Here is a 15,560-nt window from a genome sequence, read left to right as displayed (position 1 = left end):
ACCATTAGAATAATAAAATCCATGCATTTTATATTACATAACATACGGGGCAACTGCTCGTTAATCACGTCACAAATCCACAAGTTAAAATTCCAATAACTTTCTTCATCTTTAATGGATTTTCCTCAAACCTTCACCAATATTTTTTTTACCACAAACTTTTCTTCAGGGTGTACTTCTCCTTTAACACATTACTTTCAAATGGGAGACAATTTTGGTGGCCATTAAAGACGGGCTTTCACTGTCGACAGGTTGCCACTTGGACAGGTTTGACTGTAATTTACATGGTACCGTGACCATCCTCAATATGGGCATGCAAGAAATTCTTGTTTATGGTCATATTCCAGGTAGGAAGAAATTTCTTGAATGATTGAGTGAGCGCCTATAATGCCAGCGCAGCTAATGCCTGGGTAATAATAGCAGTGCTTTGTATCCTCAGGCAAAAAGCACTTCATAAATCCAGCTAGTATTATTATCAATGGAGACGGTTGTCTCTTTCCCATGTTGTCTATCATCTATTAAAGGACAAGTCCACCTCAACAAGAAGTTGATTTGAATAAAATGACAAAAATCAAACAAGCATAACACTGAACATTTCATCAAAATCGGATGTAAAGTAAGAAAGTTATGAATTTTAAAGTTTCGCTTAATTTCACAGAACAGTTATATGCACACATTGGTAGGTATGCAAATGATGAGACTGATGATGTCAGTTTCTTTTGTATTTTATTTTATGACATATTTTAATTTTCTCATTGTCAAGTGAAACAACAATTAATTCTTCCCTAATCTTGTGGAATTAGCATCGTTTAATACTATATGGTTTAGTCAACTTGGTATCGTCAAATCTGTAAAAAAAATTAAATATTGTATAATTTAAACAATAAAAACAAAAATAGTGAGTGAGGGACATCATCGACTGTCTCATTTGCATGTCACTGAGTTGTGCATATCACTGTTTTGTAAAAATAAGCAAAACTTTGAAATGTCATAACTTTCTTATTTTACGTCCGATTTTGAAGAAATTTTCAGTGTTATGCTAGTTTGATTTTTCTCTATTTATTCAAATCAACATTTTTCTGGGGTGGACTTGACCTTTAAAGCAATTTCACAATTAGAATTGTGTTACACAACTGTAATGCTAACAGCCATAAGCATGGATCGTGCCATAACATACACAAAAATAATGCATGTCCTTATACTAGTATTTCTGTAAGGAAAGTTTATTTGACTTTTCATTTGCATATAAAAATATTTCAACACATTGCAAAACAGACAAAATGAATACTACATGTACTGTATTATTTTCATACATGAAAGCCATTGAATACAATCCTTGCCCATGTACATCTAAAGCAAAAAAGAAAATTATTTGATCAGGGCCCCATCTTACAAAGAGTTGCAATTGATCGATCAATCACAACTATGGACGGCCAGCAACGTCAACATCTAAAAATGCAAATTTGTTCAAAATATTTTCTAGATATGTTTATTCACACATTCATCATTCTCTTGAAGATTCAGTATGATTCTCTTTTTTTTACTAATTTCCTGTAGAAAAAATTATGGCATGGATGGATTTCCATAGAGTTGAGATTGATTGGGTCAATCGTAACTCTTTGAAAGACGGGGCCCAGGTTACACTATTCTCATTTAGTCCCATGGTATTCTCTTCTATTTTGCAATATAAAGAAGATTCTCAACATACTGCACATGCAGCTATCTGAAATGTGACCAGTATTACTAAGTGATGGGGCTACCCTGTTTAGAAAATTAAAAAATAAAGATATTTATAAAGATGCATCAACCAAACTTACACTGTGAAATTGCAATGAAAGGAAGAAGTTAATTAGGATTCGAGCCAGAAATCCATAAAGATCTTGTCAAATATCTTTTTAACACATTTACATTTATTGCTGGTTTTTTTATTTGTCTTGTTAATGGGTCAACTATCTTTGTAGTTAATAGTTCACTTCGGGGTAATTCATTGGTATTACAAAACAAATACATTGGTGCCTGCATAAAACTAAATAAAACTTGCACATGAATTTATTCGTTTAAAACCTGATTAAATTATGAGTTCCTTTTGGTGGGGAAAGTCATTATTGAAGGGGAAGTTCACCCTGACAAAAAGTTTATTGTAAAAACTAGTGATTGGGCTACCCTCTTTAGATTTTCAATTGTTTAGAATTTTAATTATTTGAATTGTGACATCATATGCAGGCAGCTTTCTTACATATCGTATGGTGAAAAATCAATGAAATGTCATTTTCTCAGAAAATTGAAAAAGGTTTTACTTTACCTTCACTATATTAATAAATACATACAATTTGAATACCACATGATGGAAAGCTTGTGCAAAATCTACATTTGAAAGTCTTAATACTTTCTACTGGGACATAGTGAAAAACAGGAAAGGTCATTTGAAGGAAGTCGATCATGAGCTAACCATGAACTGGCTTATCATAATTATGCTACTTGACAAAACACAAAATAGTGGACCCTCTGTCATGAACTGTCTAGTTTAGATACTGATTGCATTAGGGATCTCCTTGGGATTAAGGTATGTGTATTTCTCCTCTCTCGTTTCATTCCTTTCATCGATGATGGCGCCCACTCTAAGCAAGTCTGCTTTGAACCTGGAAGAGAAATATGAAAAGCATAATCACTCGAAATTGAAATGGAACATTTTTCAAAACAAATTATGTAATCATTATCACTTTTTGATCAGATACTGTCCATCAATCTATAGATAAGTAACATTTTACTACAACTCAGTTGGCTAGTCAAATCTTTTTTTATGATAATTCTAAACGACTGATCTTATCTTTGAAACTGTCAATGAAAATAATTTTAATTATATCATAACAAATCGTTGCCAGATCATGATGATGTGTTGTTTTCTTTTCATTTTCAATCAAACCGTGCTTTCAAAAAAACAAAAAAGACATGGGCTTAGCAATAATGATAATGACGAAATGTTTTCAATTACTAAACCTACCCGCGTGCTTTGAAAACAAATGTAAAAACTGGGCGCCCTTTGAATGTTTTTATTGATATCATAATTATCATTTTACATATTCCAAGGGGCATTTCATAAAAAAAGAAAATAATTTAAAACCATTATTAGGAAAGATGACCCCCCCCCACCCCACGCTTAGTGTAATGTTTGAAAGGTGTTTCTTACTGCTTCAATGCTTGAAGACTGACAGTGTCATGCAGATTACAATTGATTATAATAATCATAACAAATTGATGCCAGAAAATGATGTTTTCAATTACTCAACCTACCCGTGTGCTTTGAAAACAAATTGATTGATTGATTGATCGTTTATTCCATTCTCATAAAAACATATTTACACAATTATTACAAACAATGCATATGTATATACAAATATTAAAATCGAAACAATAATGCATAAAAAATGTTCATCATTTACAAAGATTAATAATGGAAAAGGAGAACCTTTGGAAAAGCCTGATATGGCTTTGCAAATTAAAAGTTCTCACAAAAATATGTATAATTTACATTAATATCTTAGAACATAGATTATACATCAGAAAGTTAAGAGAAAAAAATACAACAAACGAGAGCAGAAAAAAAAAAAAAAAAAAAAAAAAAAAAAAAAACAAATACGGGTGGGTGAATTATCATTCATACTGTGAATACAAATGAAATTTTAGCCATTTTTTAAAAGTTGAATTGGATTTTATAATACGCATAGTTAATGGTATCTTGTTCCAAATTATTGGTAGGGTATTTCTTACAGATTTTTTTGATAGAGAGGTTTTTATTTTCCATAAATGAAATAAATTACGGAGTCTAGTTTCATGGCAATGAATTTGATGATTAATTGAGAACATGGATGATATATTATTTGGTAATAAGTCTTGAAAATACTGAAAGCCAAGTAATGCAATATGGTAACTGAATAAATCAAAAATATTTAAGGTTTTTAAACGGAAAAACAAAGGAGCAGAGTGGGCATGATATTCACTACCTGTACATATACGTAAAGCCTTCTTTTGTAACTTAAACAAAATGCCAAGTTTACCTTGAGCTGAATTTCCCCATACACCTATACAGTAACTCAAATATGGCAATATAAGAGAGTTGTATACAGTAAATAATATAGACAATGGAACATTAATCTTTAATTTATACATAATACCAATTGACTTTGAGACTTTCTTTGTTATGAAATCCATATGCGCATCCCATCGAAGATTACAATCTAATAATACTCCGAGAAAAGTAATAACATGTGATTTTGAAATAGATATGGAGTTAATACTTAAAGATATTTCATCAAGGATAATTGACCTGTAATTCTGATTATGAAATATACAAAAATTTGTTTTACTAAGATTGAGCAAAAGTCTATTCGCATTAAACCATTTTGAAACATTATTTAATTCTTTATTAATTTTTTTTTCAACATTTTCCAAACCAGACTGTGAATAAATGAGAGTAGTATCGTCGGCATACATAATATATTGAAAAACATGGGAAGATTGGGTCAGATCATTAATGTAAATTAAAAATAGTAACGGACCGAGAATGGATCCCTGTGGCACTCCACGCGAAATATTGCCGAAATCAGAAGATGAATTTTTGAACAGAGTAAATTGTAAACGATTTTCTAGGTAGCTTTTAAAAAAATTGAAAGGAGTACCACGTATCCCGTAATGAAGTAATTTTGACAAAAGTATTGAATGGTCTACTATATCGAAGGCTTTCGATAAATCCATGAAAATTCCAATACAAAATTTATTGTTTTCAATTGCCATTGTCAATTTATCCTGCAAATCAATTAAAGCATGTGTGGTTGAGTGATTACGTCTGAATCCAAATTGACAATCTGAAAGTATTTTATGTTTTAAAAGAAAATCATAGACACGATTATAAACACATTTTTCTAATAATTTTGATATACAGGGCAACAAAGATATAGGTCGGTAGTTTTGAAATAAATGACAATCGTCTTTTTTAAAAACAGGAATAATCTTAGCTATTTTCAGTTTGCTTGGAAATGTACCGGTTGAAAGTGATATATTAAATATATAAGTCAAAGGTTTGACAATAGCATAAATAATCTTTTTTAACACATTACATCCAATATTATCATATCCACATGATCGTGTATTTTTCAAAGACCTGCAAATTTGAATTATTTCACTTTCAGTGATAGGCTTGAAGAATAATGAGGAAGAATTTGGCTTAGTTAAATATCTTAAATGGGAATTGACAATATTCTGAGGCATGTTATTTAGATTACAACACGAGATAAAAAAAGAATTAAACTCATTTGCAATATTTTGTTCATCATCAATCATTTCGCCATTTTCTTTTGTAAAATACAAAGGCAATGTAGCCTTAGATTTATTTAAAAGTTTATTAATTGTTTTCCATGTGCCTCTAATGTCATTTTTTAGATTTCCAAATTGCGCATACAAATATTTTTTCTTTGCTGTTCTTAAAAATGTATTCACTTTATTTCTATATTTTTTAAACTTACGTTCATTAACAAGTGATCTATTATTCAAGAACTTTTTGTATAATCTGTTTTTCTTCTTAATGCATCGTAACAAGTCTTCAGTTATCCAGGGTTTCCTAATATTTGTACTTTTCATGCCACCTAACACCAAGGGTAAACGTTTGTTATACAATGAAGTTAAAAGTGATATAAATAGATCATACATTTGCTGTGCATCATGCTTTTTGTACAAAAAAGACCAATCAACATTATATAAATCACTTATTAATAACCTAATATTCTCATTTGTAAATTTTCTATTGGAAGAGTTGAAATATTTAATGTTGTCTTTTTTTGATTTCACAAAATTAAACAGAGCAAAAACAGGCAGGTGGTCAGTAACATCAGTACAAATAGTCCCACTCATGCATCTTGAATTATTGAAATTAATGAATACATTATCTATTAGTGTGGCAGTATTAATTGTAACACGAGTTGGACAATCAATCAGTTTGCGAAAACCAAATGAGCAGTTCAGGTTTAAAAACAAATTAGCAGCATTATTATTTACATCATAATTACTAGTTTTCGAAAGATCTATATTGAAATCACCTGTAAGTAACAAATCATTATTATCATGTGATATCTTAGATAGCATATCATTATAGAAACTTAGAAAATTATCAAAGTTAGAGTTTGGCTTCCTATAAATTACTCCAGTGGTATACCTTACAGTTGGCCCAACCTTGAGATCCACAAACAAATATTCACAAGTTGTGTTATCATAAGTATCAAATGTATCTTTTCGAACAGTGAATGGAATATTGTCTTTTATAAATAATGCAACACCTCCTCCTCTACTGCCTAATCCTACTCTATCTGAATGTATAAATGTATAACCCTGTAATTGAAAAGGAATGACTGGTTTGCCAGATATCCGAGTTTCAGATATAGCAATTATTGAAAATCTAACTGACAATGTATCAAGTAAGTATCCAATATTTTCAAAATTCTTACTAAGACTACGGGCATTAATATGAATGAGACTGAAATTATATACATTATTTACAAACAAGGAATTAAATTCACTTGGAGTTAGGCATGAGCAAGTATCACTTGGAGCATACATGCACACGTCAGGATCAATATCTATCAATGGATTACCCATTAAAAAATATAAAGATACAAACATTGTTGAAATTTTTATTTGCGTGTATTGAAGAGAAAAAAACAAGGTACATTCTGGGAATGCAATAATGATACTGAGAATCATCTGCAGAAATACCAAAAAATGATATCAATCTGTAATTTTGACCCACCGTCATATGTAAACAATCTGAAGAGAGGTTATATAAAAATAAAATGTAAAGACTGAGCACCCTTTGAATGTTTTTATTGATATCTTAATTAATATCATTGTCCATATTCCCCAAGGGCCATTTAATATACAAAAAAAAAAGATTTTTAAACCATTATCATTAGGACAGGTGACTCCACCCCCCCCCTCCTCACGCTTGGTGTAATGTTTGAAAGGTGTTTCTTACTGCTTCAATGCTTGAAGACTGACGGTGTCATGTAGATACTGTACTTCAAAGTCTCCTAGTCCATTGGTGCCCCGATCACTGAGTAGCTTGGTCACCAACATGATGCTCAATGCCATGTCTTTGGGAGGCATCTGTGCCAGGATGTCTTTCTCTGTCAGCTCGGTCTGATCAGAGGAGAAGTGACGGAAAGAGGGAAATAAAACATAAAGGCATCACTGTAAAACGCCATTTTAAGTTTTGTTTAAACCCGTGGCTCTTACAATTATTTTTCAAAAGTTTTTTTTTAAGATTGAAATAATTTGTTTAAATATTTAAACATGTTGTTTTAAAGAGCTTACAAAATATTAAAAAGTTGGAGTGACGGGCTTCCATGAACAAGGTGATTAACATTTTGAACAACGTGTTCACAGTTAAAAAGAACGTGAACAAATAGTTCCGGGGTATAGTTCATATCAGAATTTAGTTGAGTTTAATGTAGTTAAAGGTCAAGTCCACCCCAGAAAAATGTTGATTTGAATAAATAGAGAAAAATCAAACTAGCATAACGCTGAAAATTTTATTAAAATCGGATGTAAAATAAGAAAGTTATGACATTTTTAAGTTTCACTTATTTTTACAAAACAGTGATATGCACAACTCGGTGACATGCAAATGAGACGGTCAATGATGTCCGTCACTCACTATTTCTTTTGTTTTTTATTGTTTAAATTCTACGATATTTCATTTTTTACAGATTTGACAATAGGGACCAACTTGACTTAATCATATAGTTTTAAGCAATGATTGTTCCACATGTTCATGGAGGAATCGATTGTTGTTTCACTTGACAATGAAGAGAAAATTAGAATATTTCATATTTCATGTAATAGAATACAAAAGAAATAGTGAGTGGATGACGTCATCAGTCTCCTCATTTGCATAACTGTTTTGTGAAATTAAGCAAAACTTCAAAATGTCATAACTTTCTTATTTTACATCCAATTTCGATGAAGTTTTCAGTGTTTTGCTTGTTGGATTTTTCTCTTTTTATTCAAATCAACTTTTTGTTGGGGTGGACTTGTCCTTTAAGTTTATCAGAGTTTAGTATTTCATATCGAGCTTTCGCCTGGTCTTAGACAAAATGCATGAAGCAAAGTTACCACAGCGTCTAATATTCTGTATAAATTGTAAATGTATCTACCTTATCTCTTGGTGGATCACCGAACAAAAATGATGGGTAATTTGGCGGGAAACCATACTCGTCGTACTGCGAAAAATTTGATGCAGCGTGCCCAACGCTGCTAATAAAGATAAAGTTGGTCATAATCTCCGTTACCTCGTCTGCCGTCGAAAATGCTCCGCCGTTCGGCACTCCCTGGGAGGGGAAACATAATATAAAATTTAACATAAAATGTGGTTGATTTTTGTTTGTAACAGTTAAAATGATATATGGTTTTAAAATGAAATAGTATTTTACATGATTGAGTTGCGATTGTTATGTTGTGATTTCGGAATGATCATTTCATTGATATTGTTTTACTCGTCTCTCTCTCTGCTCTGCTCCCCGCCCTTGCTAACTTTATCACATGATTGTTTGACACACACAGCTCCTATTTCCTTCTGAACTTCTCCACAACTGTCTTTGAAAGAATATTCTTCCTTATCCCGTCAGTATATCATGATTTTTAATGTATAATTTCATCTAAACAGATTATGAACGATCTTTTTTAAAAGACGTTATTTAAATCAATATGCATAAAGTGTCACTAAAAACATGACTGTATAGGCATACCTTCATTTTGCAGCATGAACACAGCGTCTTTCCCCAGTGTTGAAGCTCAAAGTCTGACGTCACTCTTTCTTCCGAGGCTATAAAAAATGATGTCAACGACATAAGTTATAGATCTAATTAGTTTTTCACTACTCGGGAATATATTTATATATATATATATATATTTCATTTTTAGAATCATTTTAGCCATCATTGATAAAGCAACGGATTATGAATCACTTACTATATACATTTAATGTTATGATTCACATAATCAGATCAATTATACATTTCGATGACATAACCCTTACCCCGCCCCCCCCCCCCCCCCACCAAAAAAATATAATAATGATAATAAAATGAAATGAAACGAAATAAAATGAAATGAAATAAAATGAAATGAAATAAGATACAATAAAATAAAAATACAATTTATGAAAATCACAACTCACTGTAGTGATGATCGACTATCGTTTTGACATAATCGTGTGTCGCCCTCCTCACAAGTCGAGCATCATCCCGGTAGTGATAGTTGGGAAGAACTTCCGGGTCGTCGACGCCCCTGTCGGCAAGGTCCTTTTCAAGTGAGCCTTGTTTCTGTAGTGACCAGCGGCTCCACGATCGTCGGATAATCTCAAACATGCCGACCCGACCGATAGCCATGCATTTATCAACCCATCCTCCTTCGCTGACTAGTTTGGCAAGAGCTCGCCTGCAGAGAAATATAAGTTAAAGATGTTTGATATAATAACCGAGGTTTGTATTGACTTGAAAGAAAGTATGTACTTTGTTGCACTTCAAACTATCTGCATGGAAAGGGCGTTGCATGTTATTTGTACAAGCTACCCTTATTGTGCGAAATTTGAATGCATGCCCGAAAGGTTTTGTGACTTTGCGCATATAAGATAGGTCTTTTTCGAAGATATAAATATTGACTCCTTCGCCTTCATGATTATGCAGTCATCAACATTCCCGATGGGGGAAAATAATAATGCACCTTTCGATTAGGGCGACGAAGTTTACGTATAACTCTCTCATCAATATAAATGCATTTGCCGTCTTTCCTAAACTTTGCTTCAAAGCGTCTTTACTATCTGCTTATTTTCATATGAACATGTGAAGCTATTATATGATGAAAGGATAAGGTCAGTTTGGGAAATCACCAAGATTCCAATGAGAAAAAATGGTACGAGCGGTTACGAAAAATGCCGATCTATACCGATCACAGTCGGATATCTCCGAAAAGTAATTACTCACGTGTTGATTGCTATGAGGAAGATGAAATGAGGCGCGAGGAGACGAAACATCGGATGAGACTGGGAAAGACAACGATGCGTTGCCACGGCAACCGATTCGATGATGAGATGGGTATATGCGAGATGTGTTGTGGATTGGTGAAAAGAAGCGTCTGCGTTGTTAAACCACATCTTAGCCATTAGCCAGACATACTCGGGATCGGTTGGCAAAAAGATCTGAAATGAAATAAATACATTTAAAAAATGGAGAGGTCAAAATGAAATATGTAAATAGGTCAGTTAAAATTACAATGATGGAAGATTTGGCTTAGTGTATCATAGGCTTGATTGCAAAAGTACATTCTTGTTCTAATTTTATCCCTCCTCCTCCTCCTCCTCCTCCTCCTCCTCCTTCTTCTTCTTCTTCTTCTTCTTCTTCTCCTCCTCCTTCTTCTTCTTCTTCTCATATCCTAATTTTTTTACTTTATTCTTATGAAATGGACTACTCTTGGTCATGAAGAAGCTAGAACAAGGGTTTGTGACATAGCCGCCAACCCCTTTTAAAAGGACGGTACTGGATGACGATGAATGAGCATGTTTAAAAAAAGGCCGTTTCGCCCAATAAAAATAACATCATGATGGCTGTCGAAGAGGCCCTTAAACACTGTACTATTTGGGGGCCCCTGCGGGAAAAAATATCATGCGTATAGGGCCATGCTCTACTCAACTACTCCTCAATCACCCTTAAATTAGTTTGATTCTTTAAGTGTACAGGGCTCTTTGACCTGAGCAGCATTTTTTTTTAAATATATACTGAAGAGACAATCCTTTCTAAAAGAAAATAAATAAATAAATGTAATAGATGGCAAAATAAAAGAAACTACATAAATCAATCAATTAATGAATTAACTTACCGGATTGTTTTCCGAAGGGTTTTGATGGAGTTGAATTGCAAGGGGCATCAGATTCCTATGTTTGTTGACGAAAAATAGGCACATGGGTGCGCAGATCTATAGTTGTGAAAATTGAATTGAGAAAAAAAATGTTAAACGCTGAATGTTTGATACACGAAACGAACGAGAGATAAATGAAATATTAAGCAGAGCATTACTTTATCTGTACGCCCATGTCCGCCTCTCAGTTCCTTTCTTTATATTCATTGACAGAACTTGTAATTACTCTGCATGAAGTTCTCCCATCTTTTCCTTTTCTCTCTCCATCTATCTTCATTCTTTCCTTCTCGTATTCTCTCTCACTCTCTCTCCACCCCCCCCCCCCTCTCCATTTCTCTGACAATATGAACTTCACAACATACTTATAAGAAAGAATAAAGTACAATGGAATGGAAGTACAAAGGAAAATAACCCATGATATTTACTTTGGTATTATGGATCCTATCTAACGTCAGACAATTCCGTTTTCATTTTTTTTAATAGAAAACACTGAATTAAAACTTCGCTTGCAACTCAGTGGATTTTATTAACTTGGAGTAACGTTACAATCCAATGTCATAATCGATTATGAGAGCATGGATACTATTTTTTTTTTTTCTGTTTCAGAAGAAATCCCATTTTACAACAACATATATCTTGCTAATTTTATATCAAAAAATGAAAAAAAACGTACCTTTCTGCCGTTGGTGCAAGGGAGATCGTGCAGAATCTCGTAGTCTAAAATGAACAGTCGTTTCCTCGACAATGCTTCAGAAATAGTCATGCCCTCCAATAAAGGTCGTAACATAGCGTCTGTCACTGGAAACCTAATAGTAAAAGCATAGAGGTTGAAAAGGGAAATATATTTCATTGCATGGAGTTTCTTTCTACCTCCATGTTCATTGTAGCCATCACATGTTGAAAAAGTTATCTAGTTTTTTTTAATTCGTTCGTATGGCTACGTGGACGAAATAATCCCAAATTGTTTTCGTAAAAAAGAATATTGTTTAAGCCCACTATTAAAGAAAGATATTTGCAATTAGAGTTTTGTCCTATCTTTAACCGAGGAGAATACATATAACCACCGACTTCTATATGCATTTATTTTAATCCAATAAAATCCAATACAATTCACTGGATAAAGCTCCCTTTCCTGAGAAGTTGCTATTTGCTCAACTATAGGTATATATTGTGTCACGGTGGTTACTCAACAGTGGTGGCATTCAAGAGAGCAGTTCAATAGCTAAGCAATATAAGAATATTCAATGTTCATTAACGAAACAAATATGAAACTTGATGAAGAAAAAAAAACTTCTTAATGCCGTATAGATTATGACAATTCTTAAGGCATCGTTCCTCAATTACAATATTATATCACGGATTATCAAAACCTACTCCGTTTCATGATAATTATGAAGCATCATCATACATAAACCAGAATTAGGGGGTTTGCATACTTGTCGGGTATTTGGGTACACAGTCGGATATGCGTTGCATTACATCCAGTGAGTCGCTGATATCCGAACTCTTTATCCGATCTCCAATTCTCCATACCCTGCATCAGAAAGACATTTAAAAAAATGAGGAAATTATTATTTTTCTCATATTTAGGGAACAAGACTCTAAATTCAAATAATTCAAATCAATTCCTAGTGACTGCCATTAGTGGCCGACCGAACATTAAATTGGAATATAATTTAAAACTATAACATTATAATGAAATATTGAATTTCATTCCCTTGAGATATGAAAATAAATATTTACGATTCAAAATAAATTAAATTTTTGGCTGTTCGCCATTTACAGGGAACGCTTTGATTTCAATCTAAATCATTAACCATAATACCATAAAAGAGAAGAAATCTGAAAAAAATAATAGATTTTTAAAGGCCCTATCCAAAATAATTATGTTCAGTGTCTTAAGGTGAAAACTCTATTTTGAGGGGGTGCTATGAGATGAAATCAAAGTAAACTAAAAATGCCCAAGAATTAAAAATTCCTTCTATGATGAAATGTGTTCTTTGGGCCTCACTTGTCCAATTAAGGTGAAATTGAATAAACATAGGATAATATAGACACTGCTAAAAATTTGAATTTTGTACGAAAATTTCAAATTACTACTACTTTTACTGTCAACTTTTTACTATTACTTTCTACCAATACTTTCTACCATTTAATTCAACTATAGTTTATTATGTGGCAGCTATGGGCCACTTTTCATCATTTTATGATGGCAACATCAGGCCCAAGGAACAATCTAAGGAAAAAAAATCGGGTAATCGACCCGCGAATCCGAATTACTTACATAAGGCTTTGGGAGGAACCCGGTGTAAAGCTCGCCGATATCATCTAACTTTTTCCACGATCTGGTAGTCATTTGAATGGTTTTGGTTTGCAGCATCAACTTTGCCTTTAGTTTAACAATATCCCACTGATACAAGAAAAATGGAAGGAAACAGATTGTGAGGAGACGAGCAAGACAATAAGATTAATGATGATAATAACAACAATAATAATCATAAATTGATAAATGACAAAATACAGAGTCTCTATAATCATTTTTAAGATAATTGAAAGATCATTATTTCATTTCTTAAAGGATAATAGTACAGAGAGATGAAAAGATATCAGTCACATGCTATGAATAACAAATCACATTTTATGATATCACATTGAGATGTTTTGTGCAAATTATTGCGTTACTGTTTATCTGAACATAAGAAGCATATTCACCGAGGAGGGCAACGCATTTTTTTCTGGGTTCAAAATTAAATGTACAATGGTTGTTATTTAGAATGTTTAAAGTAGGTGATTTAGAAAACAATACGACATACAGATAAAATTTGCAATTTTAGTTGAAATTATTATTATTTCAGGATTTGTATAATTATATTTGACAGATGGCAAATGTTGATAAACACTCTCCTGGCTAGATTATTTTACTCAAATGGTGTAAGTCATACCTTGTAATCATCTGAGAAGGATTCGTCCACTGGAAAGTCTTTGATCTGAAAAAATATATAAATATAAAACACAATTTCACTACTAAGTAAGCCAACTCAAATTGAAGAAACTGATAGAAAATTGTACGAATCAAATTCATAATCGATTATTAATAAATCTAACTTCTGTGCGCATAACACCAACTTGGATTTTTTTTACACGTTTTGTTACCCTTCTTCACTGAACAACTTTCTCACACGTCTGAAAAAAATGGGGATGACAATATGATGGATTATTTTGTTATTAATATTTCATGTTAATCTATTGATATGACATTGATCCACCAATAAATATCATGAATATGGGATTTTCATTTATGAATTATCATTAGCGCGAGTATACATATAAATAAGTAGAGAAAATAAAATATTTAAAGTTGTTGAATTTCCATTTAGCTTGACCAGCATCGTATTTGAAAACAGTCACAGGTTCTGATTGATTATCTGATTAAATTCAAATTGGAAACAAGTCATAATAAACAGGGAGATGTAAATTTGCAGCTTTTAGTACGAATTAGGACAGTAATCGGGGTAATGATAACAACACGAATGAATATCATGAATGAAAAAACACGGCTCAAAACTTCTATGTATATTCTTCCTGTTACTTCCGCACTTGATGATGATGGGAATTATGACAATGATAATAATACAAAAATATTATCTATTATCATTATTCATTATCCATCATCATCTTCATCACCAGGTCCAACAAATCAGAACACTGATAAGAAAAGTCAATGACACAGCAATTGCCCTATTTGTATAATAAAACATGACCATCGGGGCTTGAACTTGTATTTCGTAAATCAAATTGAATAATAGGCCTACCTGAGGAATCAGCCCCTCTGCTTTGCATTCAAACTGATAAAACCTCCTCTTCTTGAGCAGTTCATACTGCCTCTGTTCCGGTCTGTAATCATCTTGAGGAAGACAGACATCGTACTCGTTGATGAACAATTTCATGACGTCCCTCACCCATCGATGCACGGGGAACATATACCTTTCATTCACGGACACATTATCCACCGCGACCGTGTCGACATACCAATCATCATTCGGACCAGCGTCATCCCGCCAGAGCTCGATCGTCGCGATCTTCCCGAAATTCGGAAGGTTGGACACCAGGAACGTGTCGACGTTGCCGCGCTCGAAGTCGTCCTTGAAGCGGCAGTCGAGTTTGATATCGCGCGAGCGTTGTCCGTGGTCATTGATCAGGGCGATGTACACGTTGGCGTCGGTGCCAGCCCCTTTGCGGTCGCCGGTCTTGACGTGGACCTTGTAGTCGGGCGTGATGCTGAAGCCGGGCGATGCAGAGGCTCCAGTTCCCATATTTTAGTTATGATTATTTATTCCGGTCAATAAGTCTGATATACCACCAATTATGCAGTTGATAGTCTAATTATATACCTGCGCGAACTAGTATATATTGGGATATATTGTACAGGTGCTATAATATACAGCACGAGAGCACTTCATACGCTTTTCCATGTATCCTATGGGCTTTTATTGTTGACATCACGAGGGTTTCCACGGCCACAATGCCAATTGAAGAGCCCATCGCTATTGTATTCGATCAGTGAATGGGGATGATCAATACAGCGAATTGACAGTTGTATG

General features: G+C 33.4%; 1 protein-coding gene across 1 annotated transcript; it reads right to left on the bottom strand.

Moving 5' to 3' along the window:
• Nucleotides 1-1,207: 1,207 nt before the first annotated feature.
• LOC129275104 (allene oxide synthase-lipoxygenase protein-like) lies at nucleotides 1,208-15,525 on the bottom strand. The gene is made up of 12 exons (XM_054911886.2): nucleotides 14,772-15,525; nucleotides 13,902-13,946; nucleotides 13,244-13,369; nucleotides 12,396-12,493; nucleotides 11,633-11,765; nucleotides 10,921-11,016; nucleotides 10,029-10,243; nucleotides 9,224-9,483; nucleotides 8,793-8,869; nucleotides 8,202-8,375; nucleotides 7,022-7,185; nucleotides 1,208-2,639 (listed from the first exon to the last, which is right to left on the bottom strand). Exons 1-12 carry the CDS (start codon nucleotides 15,270-15,272, stop codon nucleotides 2,525-2,527), a joined length of 2,004 nt encoding a protein of 667 aa, XP_054767861.2. The 5' UTR covers nucleotides 15,273-15,525; the 3' UTR covers nucleotides 1,208-2,524.
• Between the last annotated feature and the right edge of the window lie 35 nt (nucleotides 15,526-15,560).

This window comes from Lytechinus pictus, chromosome 13 (assembly GCF_037042905.1).
Source record: "Lytechinus pictus isolate F3 Inbred chromosome 13, Lp3.0, whole genome shotgun sequence".
In the NCBI taxonomy this organism is placed as follows: domain Eukaryota; kingdom Metazoa; phylum Echinodermata; class Echinoidea; order Temnopleuroida; family Toxopneustidae; genus Lytechinus; species Lytechinus pictus.
This window is presented reverse-complemented; position numbering and strand designations above follow the sequence as displayed.